This window comes from Oncorhynchus keta, chromosome 28 (assembly GCF_023373465.1).
Source record: "Oncorhynchus keta strain PuntledgeMale-10-30-2019 chromosome 28, Oket_V2, whole genome shotgun sequence".
NCBI lineage: Eukaryota > Metazoa > Chordata > Actinopteri > Salmoniformes > Salmonidae > Oncorhynchus > Oncorhynchus keta.
The window spans coordinates 30341212-30362926 of record NC_068448.1 but is presented as its reverse complement, the minus strand read 5'-3'; the positions used below and the strand labels follow the sequence as shown (position 1 = coordinate 30362926).

Here is a 21715-nt window from a genome sequence, read left to right as displayed (position 1 = left end):
GTCGCCGTAGGAGCCAGGTTTCCCGGGAGACGAGTGTGTTTTGTGTGTGTGTGTGTGTGTGTGTGTGTGTGTGTGTGTGTGTGTGTGTGTGTGTGTGTGTGTGTGTGTGTGTGTGTGTGTGTGTGTGTGTGTGTGTGTGTGTGTGTGTGTGTGTGTGTGTGTGTGTGTATAGACAGCATCTGCCAAGGCTGCCTCTGAAACACTGAAACATGCAGTGTGTCGGCTCTGAGCCCTAAAGGGGTGAAAACTAGGTGTGGCCCTGTGAAATACTAGCGGTTCCTTCCTTTTGTAGCCATTGCCTAGCCTTTCCTATCCCACAGGGCTGAGGAGGTACTGGACCATGAAAATGTCTGTCAGCCAACAGAAAGGCTGGATTTTCATGCTGATGGTATTTTCATAGTGTGATGAATGAGATGTTTCATTTAGTCAGTTAATCTAATAGATATAAATATAGTATATATATATTATTTAACCAGGCAAGTTGGTTAAGAACAAATTCTTATTTACAATGACGGCCTACCCCAGCCAAACCCTAACAATATTAGGCCAATTGTGCACCGCCCTATGGGACTCCCAATCACAGCCGGTTGTGATACAGCCTGGAATCAAACCAGGGTCTGTAGTGATGCCTCAAGCACTGAGATGCAGTGCCTAAGATCACTGCGCCAATCGGGAGCCACGATAATAGTTCCATGATGCATTTCCTAAACCATAAAGTTTTTTTTTAAATTCATAAATAGCTCCTGTATTTAAAGGTGCGCTGTTACTGTATGTGTATCAAAAATGGGCTATGCAGTATTTTGGCAGTGAGATTCATTCTGATAGGGTAGAAGAGACATCCAGCATATGTACAAGGTTATTATGATATCACTTGACTCACTGGTATCTTTCGGAATATGACAAATCCCCACAACACCAAACCATTCCTGTGTGTGTGTGTGTGTGTGTGTGTGTGTGTGTGTGTGTGTGTGTGTGTGTGTGTGTGTGTGTGTGTGTGTGTGTGTGTGTGCGCGTGTGTGCATTTTTAAAATCATGTGTGTTTTTGACAGAAATTTGCCAGGGGGCAGTCCGTGCTGGACATGGTGTGTGGCCATCTGAACCTGCTGGAGAGGGACTACTTTGGCCTGACGTTCTATGACACAGACAACACCAAGGTCAGAATCTTCGTTCTTACTCCCACTTGGAATCCTCCCCCTCGCTCCCACCTACTGGCACCTATAGTGCCTTCAGAAAGTATCACACCTTTGGACTTTTTCCACATTTTGTCATGTTACCAAGGAATAAAAAATGAAAATGAGTCATTAAGTATTCAACCCCTTTGTTATGGCAAACCTAAATAAGTTCAGAAGTAAAAATGTGCTTAACAAGTCATATAAGTTGCATGGACTCATTCGGTGTGTAATAATAGTGTTTAACATGATTATTGAATGAATACCTCAGTCGAGCAGGGAATTTCAAACACAAATTCAACCACAAAGACCAGGGAGGTTTTGCAATACCTCGTTACGAAGGCAATAACTCGTTACCTATTGGTAGATGGGTAAAAATAAAAAAGCAGACACTGAAAATCCCTTTGAACATGGTGGAGTTATTAATTACACTTTGGATAGTGTACTGTATCAACCATGTTTAAAAAATATATTTTTATTATTTTTATTTAACCTTTATTTAACTAGGCAAGTCGGTTAAGAACAAATTCTTATTTACAGTGACGACCAAACCTTTTTTATTGTTTTACTTATGTATTGAAAATGTTTTTTGTTGTTGTGTGGTTTTCATATAAGGCCTTGGTCTTCCAACCACACCTGCACACCGTTTTTATTTAGGGTAGCCTAGTGGTTAGAGTGTTGGACTAGTAACCGAAAGGTTGCAAGTTTGAATCCCCGAGCTGACAAGGTACAAATCTGTCGTTCTGCCCCTGAACAGGCAGTTAACCCACTGTTCCTAGGCCGTCATTGAAAATAAGAATTTGTTCTTAACTGACTTGCCTAGTAAAATAAAGCTAAAATAAAATAAAAAATAAAATGTTTTATCTGTATTGTTGTCTATCACTTGTTTTCTTTGGTGTAAATAAATTGAACTAAACTAAATACACACAGTCACTATAAAGATACAGGCATCCTTCCTAACTCAGTTGCCAAAGAGGAAGGAAACTGCTCAGGGCTTTCACCATGAGGCCAATGATGACATTAAAATAGTTATAGAGTTTAATGGCTGTGATAGGAGAAAACTGAGGATGGATCAACAACATTGTAGGTACTCCACAATATGAACCTCATTGACAGAATGAAAATAAGGAAGCCAGTACAAAATACAAATATTTCAAAACATGCATCCTGTTTACAATAAGGCGCTAAAGTAGAACTGCAAAACATTTGGCAAAGAAATTAACTTTATGTCCTGAATACAATGTGTTATGTTTGGTGCAAATCCAACACAACACATCACTGAACACCATTCTTCATATTTCCAAGTATGGTGGTGTTATGGTTTTGCTTGTCATCAGCAAGGACTAGAGATTTTTTAATGATCAAAATAAACGGAATAGCACAAGCAAAATCCTAGAGGAAAACCTGGTTCAGTCTGCCTTCCTACAGACACTGGGAGACAAATTCACCTTTCAGCAGGACAGTGACCTAAAACACTAGGCCAAATATACGCTGGAGTTGCTTACCAAGACAAGATTGAATGTTCATGACTAGTTACAGTTTTGAATTAAATCGGCTTGAAAATCTATGGAAAGACTTGAAAATGACTCTCTAGCAATGATCAACAACCAACTTGACAAAGCTTGAAGATGTTTTTTAGAATAATGTGCAAATATTGCACAATCCAGGTGTGCAAAGCTCTGACAGACTTACCCAGAAAGATTCACAGCTGTAATCACTGCCAGCAATGATTATAAAATGCATTGACTCAGGGGGTTGAATACCAATAAAGTTAAAAGTGACATTTTAGAACTTAAAACATTTCTAGCATATCTATCTATGGGTAACAGGGTTGACATGGTATGCTCGACACGCTCAAGTTTCCAACCACAAAACACCCGAAAATGGCCTAAAAGTGTAAAACCAACTCACCTGTTTTTACACTATGATTTGACTAGTACAGGTTCAATGTTTTATTAGAATTGTTTTTTTTCTCAAAATAATAGTTTTACCATGTTAAAATGAGAGTTCAGTTCATGTTACACTGTTGACCTTAAACTTGAGTGACAAAAGTAAATGAATTTCTAATGACATTACTTAAGCACATATTTACATTTACATTTACATTTAAGTCATTTAGCAGACGCTCTTATCCAGAGCGACTTACAAAATATCTTCAGAAATTACTTTCCCAAAGCAGCTAAATAACTTGGGCTTTACAATGATGGAGAAAACATGGGAAAATCTTGGGGTTAAGTGGGATAAAACCTTGCCTGGCTACCCATCCACATCGCTCCGGCCAAACGCCATGCCCACTTATGTTTCTTCTCCAAGTCTGTGTTTTCTTTCCTCCCTGACTCTTTGAGTATGCGAACAGATTCTGACCTCTCTGATTGGTCTCAGAAACCGATGGGTTGGGCCAGAAACGGCCTTCATGAATCAAGAATCACGTCATTTTGACATCAGCACAAATGACTTCTTGGATGGCATGTTCAGACTAATGTATGGAGCAATCGACAGAGCAGCAGAATTTGATTCACGATGAGTCGCCAGGGAAGTTAATATTCTTGAAGAACAAGCATGAATTGCGACATGCCAAAATGGTGATTTTCAGAGAAAATGAATACACAGCTATTTGACATTTGAAAGATTAGTTCTTGATGTTGGATTTTTAGCTGATTCCCGAAGACTTCAAGTCATTGTCTCGTGAAACGACCTTTGACTTCCTTCCTACTAGACGCAGAAACCTAAAAATGGTACCCTTCATTGCCAAAATATCGAACTATTCCTTTAACATGGTTTAGTTTAGTTAGAGCAGCGTTTCCCAAACTCTGTCCTGGGGACTTTTTGTTTTTTTGCCTTTGCACTACACAACAGATTTAAATAATAAACTCATCATCAAACTTGTATTATTTAAATCAGCTGTGTAGTGCTAAGGCAACAAATTAAATGTGTACCCCTTGGAGTCCACAGGACTGAGATTGGGAGACACTGAGTTAGAGCATAGATGTACAGTGTGTGATCCAACTGTTACATTGAGTGTTTTATTACAATTCACACACATAATGTCTGAGGGCACTCTATTCATGGAACAACCCATGTGCAGGTGACATTGTCCTTAAAAATCAGGTAATGTATTAACCTTTTACTGCAGTGGGCTAAATCAGGGTCACGCAGATTGTTTCTTGGTAGTCTTAAACAAGTCTACTTTGAAACAAAAGTATACACCTCACACACATGGTTATGGGCTTAAAAAAAGGAAGACATGTACGATGTCAGATATAGATTTTAATTTGCATCCCAATATTACACTTTATATGCATCACAGAAGACTGAGATATAACAAAACCCGTTTAACATAGAAACAACAGAAGAAACGGAAGAAACGTTTATTAATTATGAAAACTATTTATAACATTCCACCCATGAGGCCACTAGGTTATTTGACTGCAGGAAAGGGTGGTGGTTGCCCGTCCTCACAGTGGACCAGTCAGGGTGAAAGAAGAAAAGAGACCATTGCCCTTTGAAATGTGATTAGAAGTGATTGCCCTTTTAAAGGTGGCACGTGGGGTCCACAGTGTATAGAGAAAGTATCTCTCAGAAGACTCTGGTGACATTAAGCTAAGCGGACAGGGCTTAACTGGCATTTATATTCCTGTGCCCTGAGAATATTAAAGAGACAATCCAGGATTGGTACATACATTTTTGGACTTTGATTCTTGAGCCATTGATTATTGAAGAATATCACTTTGAAATGCTTCATGAGCTTATTTTATTTTACCTTTATTTAACTAGGCAAGTCAGTTAAGAACAAATTCTTATTTTCAATGACGGCCTAGGAACAGTGGGTTAACTGCCTGTTCAGGGGCAGAACGACAGATTTGTACATTGTCAGCTCAAGGGTTTGAACTTGCAACCTTCCGGTTACTAGTCCAACGCTCTAACCACTAGGATACCCTGCCGCCCCGCACCTTAGTTCAACTGTCCTTCCCCATCAGAACCCAAAATACACTACATGACCAAAACTATGTGGACACCTGCTCATCGAACATCTCATTCCAAAATCATGAGAATTAATATGGAGTTGGTCCTCCCTTTGCTGCTATAACAGCCTCCACTCTCCTGGAAGGCTTTCCACTAGAAGTTGGAATATTTCTGCAGGGAAATATTCTGCATTCAGACACAAGCATTAGTGAGGTCGGGCAGTGATGTTGGGCGATTAGTCCTGGCTCGTAGTTGGCATTCCAATTCATCCCAAAGGTGTTCGATGGGGTTGAGGTCAGGGCTCTGTGCAGGCCAGTTAAGTTCTTCCACACCAATTTCGACAATCCATTTCTGTATGGACCTCGCTTCGTGCACGGGGGCATTGTCATGCTGAAACAGGAAAGGGCCTTCCTCAAACTATTGCCACAAAGTTGTAAACACAGAATTGTCTAGAATGGCATTGTATGCTGTAGCGTTAAGATTTCCCTTCACTGGAACTAAAGGTCCTAGCTCTTTATTCCTCCTCTACCAAACTTTACAGTTGGTACTATGCATTTGGGTAAGTAGTGTTTTCCTGGCATCCACCAAACCCAGATTTGTCCGTCTTACTGCCAGATGGTGGAGCGTGGTTTATTACTCCAGAGAATGCGTTTCCACTGATCCAGAGTCCAATGGCGTCGAACTTTACATCACTCCAGCCGACGCTTGGCATTATGTATGGTGATCATAGGCTTGTGTGCAGCTGCTTGGCCATGGAAATCCATCTCATGAAGCTCCCGACAAACAGTTATTGTGCTAACGTTGCTTCCAGGGGCAGTTTGGTAGTAAGTGTTGCAACCGAGGACAGACGATTTTTACTCGCTACATGCTTCAGCACTTGGCAGTCCCGTGAGCTTGTGTGACCACTCCACGGCTGAGCCGTTGTTGCTCCTAGACGTTTCCACTTCACAATAACAGTTTCAGTTGACCGGGGCAGCGCTAGCAGGGTAGAAATTTGACTAACTGACTTGAAGGAAGGTGACATCCTATGACGGTGCTATGTTGAATGTCACTGAGCTCTCCAGTAAGGCTAATCTACTGACAATGTTTGTCTATGGAGATTGCATGGCGGTGTGCTTGTTTTTATAAACCTGTCAGCGACTGGTGTGGCTGAAATAGCAGAATCCACTAATTTGAGTGGGTGTCCACATACTTTTTCGTGTTTCATCTTGTTTTACTCTAGCTTTTGCAGACAATTGAATTGTAAATAAAAAAATAAAAAAACGTGGTATAGCTTCAAAACATGGTTAAACTATAATTTTGATATCATGGATGGTCAGTTATTGCATCCATAGCTCGATCAATGAATTGGAGAGTGGTAACATTTCTCCACCCCCATCCCTCAGCTATTTACCAAAGCATGGGAAGTTGTTGGCTATGCTGACGTTGCCTCTCTGCCAAAGCACGTATGGCGCCGTACTGAGATGAGATGGACAAATGCCAACCCTTCTACCTCCTGAAGGGAGTTTTCAGTTGTTATTGTGACTGTTGCATAAATTCCACCTCAGGGCAAGAAAAATAACAAGCCCACATTTAACAAACTGTATGAGGCTCTAAACAAGCAGGAAAACTTACGGCTGCTTTTCTGGTTGCAGGCGATTTAAATTCTGCGTCATTAAGACACGCGATGCCCAACTTCCATCAACACATCTCCTTCGCCACGAAGGGTGACAAAGTCCTAGACCACTGTTATTCAACCCACAAGCAAGCATACAAGGCCCTTCCTCGTCCGCCATTTGGCAAATCAGATCATAACTCCGTACTCCTGCTTCCAGAAGCTCAAACAAGAAGTACCTGTGACTCTCTCCATTGAGAAATGGTCAGCAGTATCAGAGATTATGTTATAGGACTACTTTACTAGCGCTGATTGGAAAATGTTTTGAGACTCCGCTGATAACATCGACGAGCTAACCACCTCCATCACCGGCTTCATTAGGAAATGTTTTGGCGAAGTCAAGGTTTGCTGCTTTCCCCAATCAAAAGGCCTGGATTGACACAGAGGTTGGCTCTAAACTAAAAGACAGGGTTACCACAGACAGGGCTATCGCAGACAACCCTGAGGCTACGGCTGAGGACAAGAACAAGTGCTATGATCTCGGCAGAGTCATCAAACGAGCCAAAGGACAATATACTGTGGCAATAAGGTAGAATCATATTACTGAGGCTCCGTTGCAAGGGCTACAGTCCATTACAGATTACAAATGATGACTCAGCTGTGATCTGTCCAACGATGACTCTCTTCCAGACGAACTCAATGCATTTTATGCCCTCTCCGACAATAACAACATCGTGCCTGGTGTAAAGGACGCCACCGACCCAGAGGACTGGTTAATCTCACTCTCCGCGGCCGATTTGAGTAAGGTCTTTAATCAGATCAAGTCCAGAGGGCCTGACAGTATTCCAGTGCGTGTTCTCAGATCATTCCCAGAACACCTGGCAGGCATATTCACAGTAATTTTCAACCTCTCCATGTCCCAGTCAGTAATTCCCACATCTTTTAAGATGACTACCATCATTCCTGTTCCCAAGAACTCTAAGGCATATTGCCACAATGACTACCGCCATGTAGCACTCACAACTGTAAACATGAAGTGCTTTGAGAGGCTGGTTATGGCTCACATCAACTCCATCATCCCAGACACCCTAGACCCACTCCAATTTGTACACCACCCCAACAGGCCCATAAACAACACAATCTCAATTGCACTCCACATTGCTCTTACCCACGTGGATAACAGGAATACATATGTGAGAATACAGTTCACTGACTACAGCTCAGCGTTCAACACCATTGTCCCTTCCAAGCTCATCACCAAGCTTAGGACCCTGGGACTGAACACTTCCCTCTGTAACTAGATCCTAGACTTCCTGACGGGCTGACCCCAGGTGGTGAGTGTAGGCAACATCACCTCAACCATGCTAATCCACAACACGGGGGCCCAACAGGGGTGTGTGCTTAGTCCCCTCCTGTACTCCCTGTTCACCCATGACTGTGTGGCCACGCACAACTCGCACAACTGTGTGGCCACGCACCGGCGATGATGAGATAGCCTACACAGAGGAGATCAGTGACCTGGCAGTGTGGTGCCGGATCAAACCTTTCCCCTCAACGTTAGTAAGACCAAGTAGCTGATCGTGGACTGCAGGAAACGGGGCGAAGATGCCTCCATCCACATCGGCGGGGCTGCAGTGGAGCGGGTCGAGAGCTTCAAGTTCCTCAGTGTCTAAATCACTAATACTTAAAATTGTCCACACACACGCACAGTCGTGAACAAGGCTGCACCTCTTTCCCATCTTGCCGACTCTATTCTTTGTACATATCAATGATGTCGCTCTTATTGCTGGTGATTCTCTGATCCACCTCTATGCAGACGACACCAATCTGTGTACATCTGGCCCACCTTTGGACACTGTGTTAACAAACCTCCTAACGAGCTTCAGTGCCATACAACACTCCTTCCGCGGCCTCCAACTGCTTTTAAATGCTAGTAAAACTAAATGCATGCTCTTCAACCGATTGTTGCCCGCACCCACACGCTCGACTAGCATCACTACTCTGGACGGTTCTGACTTAGAATATGTGGACAACTACAAATACCTGTCACGCCTGCTCCCGCTTTTCCCCCCTGGCGCTCGAGGGCACCAGACTGCCCTGCATTACGCACTCCTGCCAACATCATTTACGCACACCTTCCTTCCCTCGTCATGCGCTTCAGCGATATTGGACTCACCTGGACTCACTCATTCATCTGTTTATTTCCTCCCCTATATTTGTCAGTTCCCTTCTCTGTTCCCCGCTGCTGCATTGTTTGTCATATGCCTGTGTTACCCGTGTGCTTACACTGTTCCTGTCTTGTTCTATGTCTGTTCCAGATTAAATGTTTGACTCCCCGTACCTGCTTCTCATCTCCAGCGTCATTCCTTAAAATACCTAGGGGTCTGGTTAGACTGTAAACTCTTCTTCCAGACTCACATTAAGCATCTCCAATCCAAAATTAAATCTAGAATCGGCGTCCTATTTTGCAACAAAGCCTCCTTCACTCATGCTGCCAAACATACCCTCGTAAAACTGACTATCCTACCGATCCTTGACTTCGGCGATTTCATTTACAAAATAGCCTCCAACACTCTACTCAGCAAACTGGATGTAGACTATCACAGTGCCATATGTTTTGTCACCAATGCCCCATATACTGCCCACCACTGCCACCTGTATGCGCTCGTTGGCTGGCCCTCATATTTGTCGCCAAACCCACTGGCTCCAGGTCATCTATAAGTCTTTGCTGGGTAAAGCCCCACCTTATCTCAGCTCACTGGTCACCATAGCAACACCCACCCGTAGCAGGCGCTCCAGCAGGTATATTTCACTGGTCATCCCCAAAGCCAACACTTCCTTTGGCCGCCTTTCCTTCCAGTTCTCTGCTGCCACTGACTGGAACAAATTGCAAAAATCACTGAAGCTGGAGTCTCATATCTCCATCTCTAACTTTAAGCATCAGCTGTCAGAGCACTGTACCAATCTGTAAATAGCACACCAAACTACCTCATCCCCATATTGTTATTGATCCTTTGCACCCCAGTATCTCTACTTGTACATCATCTGCACATCTATCACTCCAGTGTTAATGCTACATTGTAATTATTTTGCCTCGATGGCTTATTTATTGCCTTACCTCCCTACTCTTCTATATTTGCACACAATGTACATAGATTTTTCTATTGTAATACTGACTGTACATTTGTTTATGTGTAATTGTGTGATGTTGTTTTTGACACACTACTTTGCTTTATCTTGGCCAGGTCGCAGTTGTAAATGAGAACTGGCCTACCTGGTTAAATAAAGGTGAAATAAAAAATGAAATAGAAAAATGTCATACAGCATTACCATCGAGAGCATGTTGACTGGCTGCATCACTGCTCGGTATGGCAATAGCACCACCCTCGGCCGCATGGCACTACAGACGGTGGTGCGGACAGCCCAGTACATCACTGGGGTTGAGCTCCCTGCTATCCAGGACCTCTATATTAGGCGGTGTACCAGTACATCACAATGCACTATCCCGTCTTGACAAGAAGAATACCTATATAAGAATTCTGTTCATTGACTACTGCTCAGCATTCAACCACTTAGTACCCTTCAAGCTCATCATTAAATTTGAGGCCCTGGGTCTCAACCCCACCCAGGTGGTGAAGGTAGGAAACAACATCTCCACTCCGCTGACCCTCAACACTGGGGCCCCACAAGGGTGCATGCTCACCCCCCTCCTGTACTCCCTGTTCACCCATGACTGCGTGGCCATGCATGCCTCCAACTCGATCATCAAGTTTGCAGATGACACAATAGTAGTGAGCTTGATTACCAATAACGACGAGACAGCCTACAGGGAGGAGGTGAGGGCACTCAGAGTGTGGTGTCAGGAAAACAACCTCTCACTCAACATCAACAAAACAAAGGAGATGATCATGGACTTCAGGAAACAACAGAGGGAGCACCCCCCTATCCACATCGAAGGGACAGCAGTGGAGAAGGTGGACATTTTTAAGTTTCTCTGCCTACACATCACGGACAATCTGAAATGGTCCACCCACACGGACAGCACAACAGCGCCTCTTCAACCTCAGGAGGCTGAAGATATTTGGCTTGTCACCTAAAACCCTTACAAACGTTTACAGATGCAGAATTGAGAGCATCCTGTCGGGCTGTGTCACCGCCTGGTACGGCAACTGTACCGCCCTCAACCGCAAGGCTCTCCGGAGGGTGGTGCGGTCTGCACAACGCATCACTGGGGGCAAACTACCTACAACAGCACCCGATGTCACAGGAAGGCCAAAAAGATCATCAAGGACAAAAACCACCCAAGCCACTGCCTGTTCACCCCGCTACCATCCAGAAGGCGAGGTCAGTACATGTGCTTCAAATCTGGAACCGAGAGACTGAAAAACAGCTTCTATCTCAAGGCCATCAGACTGTTAAACAGCCATCACTAACACAGAGAGGCTGCTGCCTACATACAGACTCAAATCTTTGGCCACTTTAATAAATGTATCACTAGTCACTTTAAATAATGCCACGTTAATAATGTTTACATATCTTACATTACTCATCTCATATGTATACTGTATTTTATACCATCTATTGCATCTTGCCTATGCCACTCAGTCATCGCTCATCCATATATTTATATATTATTCCATCCCTTTAGATTTGTGTGTATTAGGTACAGTAGTTGTTGTGGAATTGTTAGATTACTTGTTAGATATTACTGCACTGTCGGAATTAGAAGCACAAGCATTTCGCTACACTCGCATTAACATCTGCTAACGGCAGGTAGACTAGTGGTTAGAGCGTTGGGCCAGTAACTGAAAGGTTGGCGGATCAAATCTCTGAGCTGACAAGGTACAAATCTGTTGTTCTTCCCCTGAACAAGGCAGTTAACCCACTGTTCCTAGGCTGTCATTGTAAATAAGAATTTGTTCTTAACTGACTTGCTTAGTTAAATAAAAACAATAACCATGTGTATATAGCCAATAAAATTGATTGGATTTGATTTGACACTGCATCATTTGCTCACTCACAAATAATATGCATGTAGATTTATACTGACTCTACACACACACATGCACATACAATCATATATATGTTATTGCTACACTGTTTATCATATATCCTGATGTCTAGTCACCTTGTACGTATCTACCTCTATCACTCCAGTATCTACCTCTATCACTCCAGAGAGATCCTTGATGAAAACCTACTCCAGACCGCTCAGGACCTCAGACTGGGGCGAAGGTTCACCTTTCAACAGGACAACAACCCTAAGCACACAGCCAAGAGAACTCAGGAGTGGCTTCAGTACAAGTCTCTGAATGTCCTTGAGTGGTCCACCCAGAGCCCAGACTTGAACCCGATCTAACATCTCTGGAGAGACCTGAAAATAGCTGTGCAGAGACGATCCCCATCCAACCTGACAGTTTGAGAGGATCTGCAGAGAATTATTGGAGGTTCTCCCCCAATACAGGTGTGCCAAGCTTGAAGCGTCATACAGAGGAAGACTCAAGGCTGTAATCGCTGCCAAAGGTGCTTCCGCAAAGTAATGAGTAAAGGGTCTGAATACTTATGTAAATGTATTATTTCCGTTTTTTTTCTCAATAAATTTGCAAAAATGTATAAAAACCTGTTTTTGCTTTGCCATTGTGTGTAGATACTGTAGATGAAGAGAAAAATATACACTACCAATCAAAAGTTTGTGGTCACTTAGAAATGGCCTTGTTTTTGAAAGAAAAGCTCATTTTTTGTCCATTAAAATAAGATAAAATTGATCAGAAATACAGTGTAGGAATTGTTAATGTAGTAAATAACTATTGTAGCTGGAAAAGTCTGATTTTTAATGGAATATCGACATAGGCGTACAGAGGCCCATAATCAGCAACCATCACTCCTGCGTTCCAATGGCACGTTGTGTTAGTGAATCCAAGTGTATAATTTTAAAAGGCTAATTGATCATTAGAAAGCACATTTCCAATTATGTTAGCACAGCTAAAAACTTTTGTACTGATTAAAGAAGAAATAAAACTTGCCTTCTTTACACTATTTGAGTATCTGGAGCGTCAGCATTTGTGGGTTCGATTACAGGCTCAAAATGACCAGAAACAAAGAACTTTCTTCTGAAACTCGTCAGTCTATTCTTGTTCTGAGAAATGAAGGCTATTCCATGTGAGAAATTGCCAAGAAACTGAAGATCTCGTACAACGCTGTGTACTACTCCCTTCACAGAACAGCACAAACTGGCCCTAACCAGAATAGAAAGTCGGGTGGGAGGCCCCGGTGCACAACTGAGCAAGAGGACAAGTACATTTGAGTGTCTAGTTCTAAACAGACCCCTCACAAGTCCTCAACTGGCAGCTTCATTAAATAGTACCCACAAAACACCAGTCTCTATGTCAACAGTGAAGAGGCGACTCCGGGATGCTGACCTTCTAGGCAGAGTTCCTCTGTCCAGTGTCTGTGTTCGATTGCCCATCTTAATCTTTTCTTTTTATTGGCCAGTCTGAGATATGGCTTTTTCTTTGCAACTCTGCCTAGAAGGCCAGCATTCCGGAGTCGCCTCTTCACTGTTGACGTTGAGACTGGTGTGTTGTGGGTACTATTTATTGAAACTGCCAGTTGAGGTCTTGTGAAGCTCCTTTCTTTCATTGCTTTTCTTTCAAAAACAAGGACATTTTTAACTGACCCCAAACTTTTGAACGGTAGTGTATTTAATTAATTTTAAAATAATGCTGTAACATAACAAAATGTGGAAAAAGTGAAGGGGTCTGAATAGTTCCCGAATGCACTGTATGTGATCCAACTGTTAAATTAAATGTTTTATCAAAATGTACACACATCATTTCACGAGGACATAAAGGCACTATTTTATGGAATGACCCAGTTAGCTGTTGTTGACTGACTTAGGTTGCAGCAGTAAGCTTATTTATTTAATTTTATTTCACCTTTAATTAACCAGGTAGGCCAGTTGAGAACAAGTTCTCATTTACAACTGCGACCTGGCCAAGATAAAGCAAAACAAAACAAAAAGAACAACATAGAATTACACATAAACAAACGTACAGTCAATAACACAATAGAAAAATCTATGTACAGTGTGTGCAAATGTAGAAGAGTAGGGAGGTAGGCAATAAATAGGTCATAGAGGCGTATAATTACAATTTAGCATTAACACTTGAATGATAGATGTGCAGATGATGATATGCAAGTAGAGATACTGGGGTGCAAAAGAGCAAGAGGGTAAGTAATAATATGGGGATGAGGTAGTTGGGTGTGCTATTTACAAATCCTCTCATTCCAAGATGGCGTAGCAGTGAAGACGTGTTTGTTTGTCCTCTCGTGTACTTTTGTATTTTTTCATATTTTTTCGTATATTTTTTGTACATATATTTCGATTTATTTTCAATCTCTTTTCGATTTTAAATTTTATTATACCTTCCGGTAACCTGCCTCACCCAATGTGATACGGAATCGCTATTATTTTCAATTTTAGAAAACATTCAAGAACCTCCAGAAGCTAACCAGCTAATTAGCGACAAGCTATTTAGTCATTGTTAGCCACTGCTAGCGGCTTTTACCTTCTGCACAGATACCAGCCCTGTTTTTAGCCTGGATAATACTCGCTAGTCTACCAGTATCGGACTGTCTCTCCACAACAACGCCGGATTCCTGCCGTAATCCCTGGACCACGGCTTCTGATCTTCACAGCTAGCTTGCATTCACCGTGGCACCGAAGCTATCCCTGAGGCCCACCTCTCGGCCTAATCAGCTGTTCACCCGAACCCCACTCGTACACGGCTAGAGCCCAATACTCCACCGGATCCTTGCTGTAAACACTGGACCTTGGCACTGGATCACCGCTGCTACCGATTGGCTATAGTGCCTAATGCCACTGCCACGAAGGTGCATCTCCCGGCTGGCCAGGTGCATCTCCCGGCTGGCAAACTAAATTCTACAATACCTCTTTCGCCATCTGGCTTGGATTCTCTGTCAACATGGCGCCCCTCCGCACCTCCACGACTGGTCTGCCGACGAATACTCCATCCGCTGTGCCCCTAACCGGCCTCCGTCGGAGCAGACGCTCCTACTAGCCCCGGGCTACTAACTTTAAACGCTGTGTCGCCCGCGTGCTAACGTAGTGGCGGCTTCCCTGCTCCATCTACTGCTGCCCCCTGGACACTATGATCACTTGGCTACATAGCTGATGCCTGCTGGACTGTCCATTAATCATGGTACTCCATTCTGTTTATTTATATTTATCTGTCGGCCCCGGCCGCGAACTCAGGCTCTGTGTATAGTTAATCCGACTCTCTCTGCCTAGTCATCACCATTTCACCTGCTGTTGTTGTGTTAGCTGATTAGCTGTTGTTGTCTCACCTGTTGTTTTAGCTACTTCTCCCAATCAAGACCTGCGATTACTTTATGCCTTGCTGTATGTCTCTCTCAAATGTCAATATGCCTTCTATACTGTTGTTCAGGTTAGTTATCATTGTTTTAGTATACAATGGAGCCCCTAGTTCCACTCTTCATACCTCTGATACCTCCTTTGTCCCACCTCCCACACACGCGGTGACCTCACCCATTACAACTAGCATGTCCAGAGATACTTCCTCTCTTATAATCACCCAGTGCCTGGGCTTACCCCCGCTGTACCCGCACCCCACCATACCCCTGTCTGCTCATTATGCCCTGAATATATTCTACCACGCCCAGAAATCTGCTCCTCCTTTTTTCTCCCAACGCTCTAAGCGACCAGTTTTGATAGCCTTTAGCTGCACCCTCATCCTACTCCTCCTCTGTTCCGCGGGTAATGTGGAGGTAAACCCAGGCCCTGCATGTCCCCAGGCACCCTCATTTGTTGACTTCTGTGATCGAAAAAGCCTTGGTTTCATGCACGTCAACATCAGAAGCCTCCTCCCTAAGTTTGTTTTACTCACTGCTTTAGCACATTCTGCCAACCCTGATGTCCTTGCCGTGTCTGAATCCTGGCTTAGGAAGGCCACCAAAAATTCTGAGATTTCCATACCCAACTATAACATTTTCCGTCAAGATAGAACTGCCAAAGGGGGAGGAGTTGCAGTCTACTGCAGAGGTAGCCTGCAAAGTAATGTCATACTTTCCAGGTCCATACCCAAACAGTTCAAACTTCTCATTTTAAAAATGAATCTCTCCAGAAATAAGTCTCTCACTGTTGCCGCCTGCTACCGACCCCCCTCAGCTCCCAGCTGTGCCCTGGACACCATTTGTGAATTGATCGCCCCCCATCTAGCTTCAGAGTTTGTTCTGTTAGGTGACCTAAACTGGGATATGCTTAACACCCCGGCAGTCCTACAATCCAAGCTAGATGCCCTCAATCTCACACAAATCATCAAGGAACCCACAAGGTACAACCCTAAATCTGTAAACAAGGTCACCCTCATCGACCCTCCAAATACACACCCGCTGTCTTCAATCAGGATCTCAGCGATCACTGCCTCGTTGCCTGTATCCGCTACGGGTCCGCAGTCAAACGACCACCACTCATCACCGTCAAACGCTCCCTAAAACACTTCTGCGAGCAAGCCTTCCTAATCGATCTGGCCCGGGTATCCTGGAAGGATATTGGCCTCATACCGTCAGTTGAGGATGCCTGGTCATTCTTTAAAAGTAACTCCGTTCAAAAAATGCAGAACTAAGAACAGATATAGCCTTTGGTTCACTCCAGACCTGACTGCCCTCGACCAGCACAAAAACATCCTGTGGCGGACTGCAATAGCATCGAATAGTCCCCGCGATATGCAACTGTTCAGGGAAGTCAGGAACCAATATACACAGTCAGTCAGGGAAGCAAAGGCCAGCTTTTTCACGCAGAAATTTGCATCCTGTAGCTCTAACTCCAAAAAGTTCTGGGACACTAAAGTCCATGGAGAACAAGAGCACCTCCTCCCAGCTGACCACTGCACTGAGGCTAGGTAACACGGTCGCCACTGATAAATCCATGATAATCGAAAACTTCAACCAGCATTTCTCAACGTCTGGCCATGCCTTCCTCCTGGCTACTCCAACCTCGGCCAACAGCTCCCCCGAAGCTACTCGCCCAAGCCTCCCCAGCTTTTCCTTTACCCAAATCCAGATAGCAGATGTTCTGAAAGAGCTGAAAAACCTGGACCCATACAAATCAGCTGGGCTTGACAATCTGGACCCTCTATTTCTGAAACTATCCGCCGCCATTGTCAGAACCCCTATTACCAGCCTGTTCAACCTCTCTTTCGTATTGTCTTTGATCCCCAAGGATTGGAAAGCTGCCGCAGTCATCCCCCTCTTCAAAGGGGGAGACACCCTGGACCCAAACTGTTACAGACCTATATCCATCCTGCCCTGCCTATCTAAGTTCTTCAAAAGGCAAGTCAACAAACAGATCACTGACCATCTCGAATCCCACCGTAACTTCTCCGCTGTGCAATCTGGTTTCCGAGCCGGTCACGGGTGCACCTCAGCCACGCTCAAGGTACTAAACAATATCATAACCGCCATCGATAAAAGACAGTACTGTGCAGCTGTCTTCATTGACTTCCTTCTGTAGCTCAGTTGGTAGAGCATGGCGCTTGTAACGCCAGGATAGTGGGTTCGATCCCCGGGACCACCCATACGTAGAATGTATGCACACATGACTGTAAGTCGCTTTGGATAAAAGCGTCTGCTAAATGGCATATATATATATTTTTTTATTGACCTGGCCAAGGCTTTCGATTCTGTCAATCACCATATTCTTATCGGCAGACTCAGTAGCCTCGGTTTTTCTAATGACTGCCTTGCCTGGTTCACCAACTACTTTGCAGACAGAGTTCAGTGTGTCAAATCGGAGGGCATGTTGTCCGGTTCTATGGCAGTCTCTATGGGGGTGCCACAGGGTTCAATTCTCGGGCAGACTCTTTTCTCTGTATATATCAATGATGTTGCTCTTGCTGCGGGCAATTCCCTGATCCACCTTTACGCAGACGACACCATTCTGTATTCTGGCCGTTCCTTGGACACTGTGCTACCTAACCTCCAAACGAGCTTCAATGCCGTACAACACTCCTTCCGTGGCCTCCAACTGCTCTTAAACGCTAGTAAAACCAAATGCATTGTTTTCAACCGTTTGCTGTCTCCACCTGCACGCCCGACTAGCATCACCACCCTGGATGGTTCCGACCTAGAATATGTGGGCATCTATAAGTACCTAGGTGTCTGACTAGACTGTAAACTCTCCTGATAAAACTGACTATCCTACCGATCCTCGACTTCGCCGATGTCATCTACAAGATAGCTTCCAATACTCTACTCAGCAAACTGGATGCAGTTTATCACTGTGCCATCCGTTTTGTTACTAAAGCACCTTATACCACCCACCACTGCGACCTGTATGCTCTAGTCGGCTGGCCCTCGCTACATATTCGTCGCCAGACCCACTGGCTCCAGGTCATCTACAAGTCCATGCTAGGTAAAGCTCCGCCTTATCTCAGTTCACTGGTCACGATGGCAACACCCACCCGTAGCACACGCTCCAGCAGGTGTATCTCACTGATCATCCATAAAGCCAACACCTCATTTGGCCGCCTTTCCTTCCAGTTCTCTGCTGCCTGTGACTGGAACGAATTGCAAAAATCGTTGAAGTTGGAGACTTTTATCTCCCTCACCAACTTTAAACATCTGCTATCTGAGCAGCTAACCGATCGTTGCAGTTGCACATAGTCCATCGGTAAATAGCCCACCCAATTTACCTACCTCATCCCCATACTGTTTTTATTTATTTACTTTTCTGCTCTTTTGCACACCAGTATCTCTACCTGCACATGACCATCTGATCATCTATCACTCCAGTATTAATCTGCTAAATTGTAATTATTCACCTACCTCCTCATGCCTTATGCACACAATGTACATAGACTCTTTTTTTCTTTTTTTTCTACTGTGTTATTGACTTGTTTATTGTTTACTCCATGTGTAATTCTGTGTTGTTGTCTGTTCACACGGCTATGCTTTATCTTGGCCAGGTCGCAGTTGTAAATGAGAACTTTTTCTCAACTAGCCTACCTGGTTAAATAAAGGTGAAATATACATATATATTTTTTAAATTGGCTGTGTACAGGTACAGTAAGCTGCTCTGACAGCTGATGCTTAAAGTTTGAGAGGGAGATATGAGACTCCAGCTTCGGTGATTTTTGCTGCAGCTTGTAAACCAATTCCAGTCATTGGCAGCAGAGAACTGGAAGGAAAGGCGGCCAAAAGAAGTGTTGGCTTTGGGGATGACCAGTGAAATATACCTGCTGGAGTGCCTGCTATGGGTGGGTGTTGCAATTGTGTCTAGCTAGCTAACTAAAAACAACAATTTCCGCAATGGTGATAAAGCAATGGAAAGAAACGACTCATGTTTGTGAAATAATCAATCTGCATTTATTGTTGCTATAGTTAAATATTCCTAGTAGTTCCATTATGCGTATCCAAAATCTGAACCCATCCATACTAGCTATTTAAATTGGTTTACAAGCTGCAGCCTTCGGCATGGGTAAAAATGACAAGTGCATGTGCAGCTGGGCAGCCTTCCACAGGTGGGACTCGGACTTGGTAGCTAATTTTAAATATCCAAGTGCATGCGTGTCTGGTTGGCTGAGCTGGCAAATCAGCTGCTTTTGGCTGGTATATGCCCATGTTCTTTTTGTTCCTAACAGGGCAAGCAGGGGCACAGAGAGTAACTGCTTTTTAACATCTTTAATTGGCATTTTAGGAAGGACATTTATTCATTCATATTGTAATTATTTATAGATCATATTTCATAGAATTCTGGAACACTGGGAAGTTACTTTAAGGCATTGATGATTTACCAAGACATTTATTTCCTTTTGCTTTGTGGATGCATTTTGCCCCGAATAGAGGAGATGGCTTTGGAAGAGAGGAGTCAGTGCAGTAGTTAGCTCTCTGACAGGGTTTTCAAAGAGAGGGGAATTGGCTGTTTTCTTTTGCTGTGTGTTGTTCTCAAGGGGATTTCCCCATTCTTTCTTTCAGAATTGGCTGGACCCGTCAAAGGAGATCAAGAAGCAAATCCGAAGTTAGTGTGACCACGCATGTACACACACACACACACACACACACACACACACACACACACACACACACACACACACACACACACACACACACACACACACACACACACACACACACACACACACAGTGCTGACTGTGTGTCGTTTATCCACAGTTGGCTCCTGGCATTTCGGCTTTGCTGTCAAGTTTTATCCCCCTGACCCATCTCAGCTCACTGAAGACATCACCAGGTGGGTTTGAATCATAATCAACATCTACTAAATATGCTATGTAAGTCAGATTTGATGTCTAACTGCCTTTATTGATAATAACCAGTCCCTCCAGGATTTTGCGATTTATGCTAGGGCTTGCAAATTTGACCACTATTACTGCATAAAACTGCAATTATTACTTCATATAATTGTGTGATCACTGCACTACAAAAACAGGGCTCGCAATTTTAACCAATCACCGCACTTAACTGCATAAATGTGTTAAATCAAGCCAGAAGTCGTTGCAAATTGCCATACAAAACTTCAGTGTTTCCTGTGTTTCCTCCGACACATTGTTTCGGTGTTTCGGAGGACCTTCGCCTCCCGAGCCCGTTGGGGAGTTTCAGCAATGAGACAAGATTAAAATTAGGGAGAATAAGGGAGTAAAAAAATGAAAAGAATATAGATGCTACAGTAACCACTGTAGTGTTTTTGTGGACATTACTGTGGTATTTACTATAGTGTTTTTGTTTTATTATATTTGATGGTGATGGGATGTACAATACCGACACTTCCAGGCTTGCGTAACATTTTCAAAGCAGTCTGATCTGATACAAAAGTACCGATACCTGTATCATGATCAATGACGTCCAAAGCTTAGTTTAATCAAGTGCTTTTTCAAAATGTTGCAAGCTTTTTTTGATGCCAAGTTGCTTTCAAACACTCACCTCTACCGGGGACAGTATTTGCAGATGTAGCTTTTATTTCCAGACCAGAGCACCTGACTGGTAACTCTGCAGGTAGGGTAGCGAGCCATCGGTTTCTCAGATGATAAAACATAGGGTTGAATCAAATCAAATTCTATTTGTCACATGCGCCAAATACAACAGGTGTAGACCTTACAGGGAAATGCTTACTTACAAGCCCTTAACCAACAATGCAGTTTTAAGAAGAAAAAAAAAGGTAAGAGATAAGAATAGCAAATAATTAAAGAGCAGCAGTAAAATAACAATAGTGGGGCTATATACAGGGGTTACCGGTACAGAGTCATTGTGCAGGGGCACCGTTGTCAAGGTAATTGAGGTAATATGTACATGTAGGTAGAGTTATTGAAGTGACTATGCATAGATAATGACAGAGAGTAGCAGCAGCGTGGGGGGTCTTACGGCTTGGGGGTAGAAGCTGTTTAGAAGCCTCTTGGACCTAGACTTGGTTCCCGTACCACTTGCCGTGCGGTAGCAGAGATTACAGTCTATGACTAGGGTGGCTGGAGTCTTTGACCATTTTTAGAGCCTTCCCCTGACACCTCCTGGTATAGAGGTCCTGGATGGCAGGAAGCGTGGCCCCGGTGATGTACTGGGCCATACGCACTACCCTAGTAGTGCCTTGCAGTCAGAGGCCGAGCAGTTGCCATACCAGGCAGTGATGCAGCCCATCAGGATGCTCTCGATGGTGCAGCTGTAAAACCTTTTGAGGATCTGAGGACCCATGCCAAATCTTTTCAGTCTCCTGAGGGGGAGATGATGTGAAACCACACTATCTGCATATTGTTGTTCTTAGAATTTGTTTAATTTATTATGATAAGCTTTTGTCGCATCCTAAATAATGACATGAATATACAGTTTTTAAAACAAACTTGGAGGCAAATAAAAGGATGAAGGATGTAAGATGCTAACCTCATATTACAACTGTTTAGGTGTTCAAAACCCATGACTAACCGCTGTACCACAGAGTTTTGATAA

General features: G+C 43.7%; 1 protein-coding gene across 5 annotated transcripts in view; it reads left to right on the top strand.

The window, feature by feature from the left end:
• LOC118361005 (protein 4.1-like) overlaps positions 1-21715 on the top strand; it is a 105532-nt gene that overhangs the window by 39734 nt on the left and 44083 nt on the right. For all 5 annotated transcript variants that reach the window (XM_052482728.1, XM_052482726.1, XM_052482725.1 and 2 more), the window contains exons 4-6: positions 1050-1154; positions 19741-19783; positions 19937-20012. In XM_052482728.1, the coding sequence (XP_052338688.1) occupies positions 1050-1154; positions 19741-19783; positions 19937-20012 (224 nt within the window). The remainder of the gene's footprint in view (positions 1-1049; positions 1155-19740; positions 19784-19936; positions 20013-21715) is intronic.